The following is a 7,500-nucleotide window of genomic DNA, read 5'->3' as shown; positions in this document are numbered from 1 at the left end:
ACAGCCCAGAGAGAGGAGCCACACAGCCCAGAGAGAGGAGCCACACAGCCCAGAGAGAGGAGCCACACAGCCCAGAGAGAGGAGCCACACAGCCCAGAGAGAGGAGCCACACAGCCCAGAGAGAGGAGCCACACAGACCAGAGAGAGGAGCCACACACAGCCCAGAGAGAGGAGCCACACAGCCCAGAGAGAGGAGCCACACAGCCCAGAGAGAGGAGCCACACAGACCAGAGAGAGGAGCCACACACAGACCAGAGAGAGGAGCCACACAGCCCAGAGAGAGGAGCCACACAGACCAGAGAGAGGAGCCACACAGACCAGAGAGAGGAGCCACACAGACCAGAGAGAGGAGCCACACAGCCCAGAGAGAGGAGCCACACAGCCCAGAGAGAGGAGCCACACAGACCAGAGAGAGGAGCCACACACAGACCAGAGAGAGGAGCCACACAGACCAGAGAGAGGAGCCACACAGACCAGAGAGAGGAGCCCCACAGACCAGAGAGAGGAGCCACACAGCCCAGAGAGAGGAGCCACACAGACCAGAGAGAGGAGCCACACTGACCAGAGAGGAGCCACACAGCCCAGAGAGAGGAGCCACACAGCCCAGAGAGAGGAGCCACACACAGCCCAGAGAGAGGAGCCACACAGCCCAGAGAGAGGAGCCACACAGCCCAGAGAGAGCAGCCACACAGCCCAGAGAGAGGAGCCACACAGCCCAGAGAGAGGAGCCACACAGCCCAGAGAGAGGAGCTACACAGCCCAGAGAGAGGAGCCACACAGCCCAGAGAGAGGAGCCACACAGACCAGAGAGAGGAGCCACACAGACCAGAGAGAGGAGCCACACTGACCAGAGAGAGGAGCCACTCAGACCAGAGAGAGGAGCCACACAGCCCAGAGAGAGGAGCCACACAGCCCAGAGAGAGGAGCCACACAGCCCAGAGAGAGGAGCCACACAGCCCAGAGAGAGGAGCCACACAGCCCAGAGAGAGGAGCCACACAGCCCAGAGAGAGGAGCCACACAGCCCAGAGAGAGGAGCCACACAGACCAGAGAGAGGAGCCACACAGCCCAGAGAGAGGAGCCACACAGCCCAGAGAGAGGAGCCACACAGCCCAGAGAGAGGAGCCACACAGCCCAGAGAGAGGAGCCACACAGCCCAGAGAGAGGAGCCACACAGACCAGAGAGAGGAGCCACACAGCCCAGAGAGAGGAGCCACACAGCCCAGAGAGAGGAGCCACACAGCCCAGAGAGAGGAGCCACACAGCCCAGAGAGAGGAGCCACACAGACCAGAGAGAGGAGCCACACTGACCAGAGAGAGGAGCCACACAGACCAGAGAGAGGAGCCACTCAGACCAGAGAGAGGAGCCACACAGCCCAGAGAGAGGAGCCACACTGACCAGAGAGAGGAGCCACACAGCCCAGAGAGAGGAGCCACACAGACCAGAGAGAGGAGCCACACAGCCCAGAGAGAGGAGCCACACAGCCCAGAGAGAGGAGCCACACAGACCAGAGAGAGCAGCCACACAGACCAGAGAGAGCAGCCAGACAGACCAGAGAGAGCAGCCAGACAGACCATACGTGTGGCGAAAGAAATGTAACATGCATGCGAGGAGCAGCAGAGATTCTATACATGCAGAGAGGACAGGTTCAGAGAGGACAGGTTCAGAGAGGACAGGTTCAGAGAGGACAGGTTCAGAGAGGACAGGTTCAGAGAGGACAGGTTCAGAGAGGACAGGTTCAGAGAGGACAGGTTCAGATCATTGGTTTTCCTTCTCCTCTGAGAATACTGTACATGTACAGTACTACAGTATAGCATCTCAGTGTGCATGGGCGCACTGACGGGCACAAGTTGTTGGGTCTATGCCCCCATCGCCACGTTGTTGGGTCTATGCCCCCATCGGCACGTTGTTGGGTCTATGCCCCCATCGTTGTTGGGTATGCCCCATCGTTGTTGGGTATGCCCCCATCGTTGTTGGGTATGCCCCATCGTTGTTGGGTATGCCCCCATCGTTGTTGGGTATGCCCCATCGTTGTTGGGTATGCCCCCATCGTTGTTGGGTATGCCCCCATCGTTGTTGGGTATGCCCCATCGTTGTTGGGTATGCCCCCATCGTTGTTGGGTATGCCCCATCGTTGTTGGGTATGCCCCCATCGTTGTTGGGTATGCCCCCATCGTTGTTGGGTATGCCCCATCGTTGTTGGGTATGCCCCCATCGTTGTTGGGTATGCCCCATCGTTGTTGGGTATGCCCCCATCGTTGTTGGGTATGCCCCCATCGTTGTTGGGTATGCCCCCATCGTTGTTGGGTATGCCCCCATCGTTGTTGGGTATGCCCCCATCGTTGTTGGGTATGCCCCATCGTTGTTGGGTATGCCCCCATCGTTGTTGGGTATGCCCCCATCGTTGTTGGGTATGCCCCCATCGTTGTTGGGTATGCCCCCATCGTTGTTGGGTATGCCCCCATCGTTGTTGGGTATACCCCCATCGTTGTTGGGTATGCCCCCATCGTTGTTGGGTATGCCCCCATCGTTGTTGGGTATGCCCCCATCGTTGTTGGGTATGCCCCCATCGTTGTTGGGTATGCCCCCATCGTTGTTGGGTATGCCCCCATCGTTGTTGGGTATGCCCCATCGTTGTTGGGTATGCCCCCATCGTTGTTGGGTATGCCCCCATCGTTGTTGGGTATGCCCCCATCGTTGTTGGGTATGCCCCCATCGTTGTTGGGTATGCCCCCATCGTTGTTGGGTATGCCCCCATCGTTGTTGGGTATGCCCCATCGTTGTTGGGTATGCCCCCATCGTTGTTGGGTATGCCCCCATCGTTGTTGGGTATGCCCCCATCGTTGTTGGGTATGCCCCCATCGTTGTTGGGTATGCCCCCATCGGCATGGTTCGCGTGGCATCGATTTTGTGTTTATTTTATTTCTCCCCCGTAAATTAATTCTCTACAGGAATGGTTTTCAATCAGTGGTCCAGGTACCACCAGCTGGTCCTTGAGGGGGGAGGGGGGGTTCCAGGTGGTCTCCAGATAAAATTGAGAGTTGGTAATGGTAACCAAATGGACCCTAAATAGATCTTTAACTCTTGAAGGGCGTACAATGAAAGCATCATTTGACGCTCTCAGGAGCTATACTGTTAAACATCTGCATCACTTCATTTACAAGTAATGCAGTCTACACAATTAGAGAATGTAGAAGAATTGTTATTTAGATCAGCGTTTGCCTGTTATCTCTCCTAAATGGTAATTGCTGCATTTATATAGCGCCTTTATCCAAGGCGCTTTACATATAGTGCATTACATTCACCCATTCACACACATATTCACACACCGATTGCAGCGGAAGCCATGCAAGGTACCAACCAGCACATCGGGAGCAATTTGGGGTTCAGTGTCTTGCCCAAGAACACTTCGACATGTAGACAGGAGGAGCCGGGATTTGAACCGCCGACCCACGGATCATTGGACGACCTGCTCTACCTCCTGAGCCACAGTCTCCTAATGGTACCAACATCAACACAGCATGGAATTGTGGACAAAATCTTATCTGACGACAACACAATATTCTAAGTCTTGGGTCTGAGAGGATACATCTCATCAAATGGTGGTTCATACGATGCGTGGCTCAAATGCCCAAGAAAAATTGACCTAGATATGAAAACGGTTGAAACCCACTGCCCTACTTGATCCTACTACAGCGTCACACACAAGTACAGTGGAATAGCCGATCTACAAGCTCTAAACATGGCGTGAAGCGCCGCGCTTTGAGCTTGTCGATCTGCATTTTTCTCTTTTAAAAAAAAAATCACACCCGTGTGAACTGAGTGGTGTAAGGTTTTATATAGCATGATCAGCTGTGGTCTGACGTAATGTCTGACGTAATGAAATCACACAAAATATGTTAAGTAAAAACAGCTATCATTTTTGATAAATGTATGTATCACACCCGGATGTGATTTCACAACTGGCTTTTTTTGCGCAGAGAAAATGACCACGGTTGCTACGGTCATCCAGTTCACCCGGGTGTGATTTAATTACGTCAGAAATTATTTTGAACATAGCAACCATGGTCATTTTTTTATGCACACAAAAGCCAGTTGTAGGAGTGGTTTACACCACTCAAAAATCTCTATAAAAAAAAATCACACCCGTGTGAACTGAGTGGTGCCAGGTCTTATATAGCCTGATCAGCAGTGGTCTGACGTAATGTCAGTGACCATGGTAACCATGCTCACCTGTGCACGGACACGTATAGGTACAGCTACACAAACATACAGACAAAGCTGGTTGTTGGAGTGGTTTGCACCATTCAAAAATCAGACCAGTCTGAAGCGAGTGGTGCAACAGCACCCCCTATTGGTAGTCTAAACATCAAACTCTAAACATAGTCCCATAGTCCCATAGGGACAAAGCTGTTCCTTGGAGTGGTTGCACCAATCAAAGAGAGAAATGCAGATATGAGATATGAGATATGTAGATATGAGTTTTCCACCCGACAGAGTCGATATATAAAAAGGGGAAAAGGAGAGGTGAGAAATGAGATCGTCCAACCATCCAGTATACCAAAAATCACACCCGTGTGAAGTGAGGGGCGCTGATATATTAAAGTCTAACTCATGTTGATTAGGTGATGTAATGGTGATGTGAAAAAAACGGTGCCAACGCAAACATTAAACGCCATTAACAATAAAAGAGACAATATGACGTAATGAGGCACATTATGACGTAAGTTTTCCCTTCATTTTCAATGGAGTTTACAAAACAAACATTGAACAAAAGACAAAAACATTAAACCTGCCTCAAAAATAATGCAACGCGTGCGTGAGTCATGAATCAGTTTTGGAATATCTCGAAGCATTTGGGATCAATTTAGGTTACATTTTAGAATGGGTTCAGTCTCAGAAGCCATCTATTAAAACACTGACTTTATTTGTTCCTGCGCTCCTGGAGAGAAAGATTAGTGTTGGTTTTTGCCCGTGGGGGGAAATTCTTGTCAGGTTTTTTTGGGGGTTTTTTTGGCGTTTAATTACACAGATGCTTATACCTCCAGGCGATTGGAAGTGACTGACAATAATTGGATTTTATTGGCGTCGGTTCCAGTTTTTCTTAAAAATTTTGACGATGGGATTCTCAGATTGCCTAAATCCTGACAGTTTTCTGAAAAACCCATGTTTCTGTGTCAGTGGTTCTCAAACATTTTCATGTCAAGGACCCCCACAAATATACTGTATGCATGTATTTGGCAGCCGACCCCCATCTGAAAAAATGCTCTGAAAGAATATATATTCAAAGATTTGCGCCACATTTTCACGATTTTTCAAAAAGTAGCAGATCTACAAGCTCGTAACGCGGCACTCGGTGCCGCGCTACAAGCTTGTAGATCTGCTATTTTTTTAATTAATTAATATTAAAAAGGTCCATTATTTTTTCGGCATTTGAGCCATTCAAAGATTTGCGCCACATTTTCACGATTTTTCAAAAAAATAGCAGATCTACAAGCTCGTAGCTCTACAAGCTCGGTGCCGCGCTATGAGCTTGTAGATCTGCTATTTTTTTTCAATATCTAGCATTATGCTAATTATAGCATAATGCTTAAAACACCAAAAGGAGTTCCCGCATGCCCAGAATGGATTTAATCCGTTAAAAAACGGCGCCGTGCTCGTCGTCTCTGCCCCCAAAGCCTGCCTGGGACTTCAGACGGAGGAAGCATTTCATCATGCAGAGTAATGAGAAGCCTTTAGAAGTCCCAGAGTTTTCCTCAGCCGGAGCTTCGCTTTGTGAAGAAGAACTCGGTGACACAAACAAACCTGCATGCAGGGCCTGCACACCACTAGCACTGCTGCTTCATAGCATTCTGGGGACGGGAACCACTTTTGGTGTTTTAAGCGTACTTTAGCCTTTGAAAAATAGCAGATCTACAAACTCATAGCGCGGCACCGAGTGCCGCGCTACGAGCTTGTAGGTCTGCTATTTTTTAGTTGGTGCAAACCACTCCAACAACCAGCTTTGTCTGTATCTATGTGTCTATGTGTCTATGTATGTGTGTACCTGTACGTGGGCCCACGTACAGATGAGCACGGTTGCTATGGTTAGTGTGTGATGTCACTGCACCACTCAGTTCACACGGGTGTGATTTTTTTTTTTAAATAGTGAAAATGTGGCGCAAATCTTTGAATATATAATATATTCTTTCAGAGCGTTTTTAACATTTTTTTAACTCAAATCCTTGCTTCTGGGGGGGGGTCCCTGGGACAACATATTATAAGATGGGGGTCGGTGGCCAATTTCATATATTTTCGGGGGTCCTTGACATGGAAATGTTTGAGAATGACTGACAGAAACATAGGGTTTTTCTGAAAACTGTCAGGATTTAGAAGACATTTTTTTTATTTCTACGTCAGGTAAAACCATGGGTTAAACCATGACAGCATCTCTGCAAATCACCCGGAATAATTACCAACCGTATATGGTCGCAGTGTACTATGAGAACCTGCATTTCGCGGCAGTCCGTCCGTCACGCCTCGTGACATGCTCCATATATGGCCGTCTCGTCCGTCACGCCTCGTGACACGCTCCATATATGGCCGTCTCGTCCGTCACGACTCATGACACGCTCCATATATGGCCGTCCGTCCGTCACGCCTCGTGACACGCTCCATATATGGCCGTCTCGTCCGTCACGCCTCGTGACACGCTCCATATATGGCCGTCTCGTCCGTCACGACTCATGACACGCTCCATATATGGCCGTCTCGTCCGTCACGACTCGTGACATGCTCCATATATGGCCGTCTCGTCCGTCACGGCTCATGACACGCTCCATATATGGCCGTCTCGTCCGTCACGACTCGTGACACGCTCCATATATGGTCGTCTCGTCCGTCACGACTCATGACACGCTCCATATATGGCCGTCAGAATCCAGGTCTGATGAGTGCACGTAATGAGCACGCTCGCAACAAATTCACGGGACCCGCGCTCACGTAAATAGGCTTGCGTTGTCGCACTGCGACTGCTCCGAGCAAAAAACGCAGGTCTGATTGAAAAGGAACTATAGGCGCGTTTTATGGAATGGACATTTAATGGAAGGACAAATATGAGCAGATTTGATTGAGAGACTGCCATCGCATTTTTATTTTATTTTCCAAAAGGAGTTAATAGCACAGGCAGACTCTTCACATACTAGAGCATGTCTGAAATAAGTGTCAGAGCTGAAATCGACATGTAAATATGAAATAAATGCTTAAACATGTAGCTAGGTGTAATGTTAGAGTCCACAGAAGACATGTAAATATGAAATAAACATGTAGCTAGGTGTAATGTTAGAGTCCACAGAAGTGAACCTTTCAAGCCTGTTTTCTCAAATCGCTGTTTCTCTGCAAGACATTACTCTATAAGCCATATCTCCAAAACTGGTGGGTCAAACTGAACAACCCTGCTTGCACATGACATGAAAAAACAAAAAATCAAAGAAATCCAATGGCAGTCCCTCAGTCAAATTT

General features: G+C 49.2%; 1 protein-coding gene across 1 annotated transcript in view; it reads right to left on the bottom strand.

The window, feature by feature from the left end:
- Positions 1-2,778, bottom strand: part of LOC306912814 (pyrin-like) — a gene marked incomplete at both ends in the record, with an annotated part of 20,614 nt that extends 17,836 nt beyond the window's left edge. The window contains one exon of the mRNA XM_079489270.1: positions 2,356-2,778. Coding sequence (XP_079345396.1) covers positions 2,356-2,778 — 423 coding nt within the window. The remainder of the gene's footprint in view (positions 1-2,355) is intronic.
- Between the last annotated feature and the right edge of the window lie 4,722 nt (positions 2,779-7,500).

The sequence above is a fragment of the Electrona antarctica genome (assembly GCF_951216825.1).
Source record: "Electrona antarctica genome assembly, chromosome: 20".
In the NCBI taxonomy this organism is placed as follows: domain Eukaryota; kingdom Metazoa; phylum Chordata; class Actinopteri; order Myctophiformes; family Myctophidae; genus Electrona; species Electrona antarctica.
The sequence above is the reverse complement of the archived record's forward strand: the minus strand, read 5'-3'. Positions and strand labels throughout refer to the sequence as shown.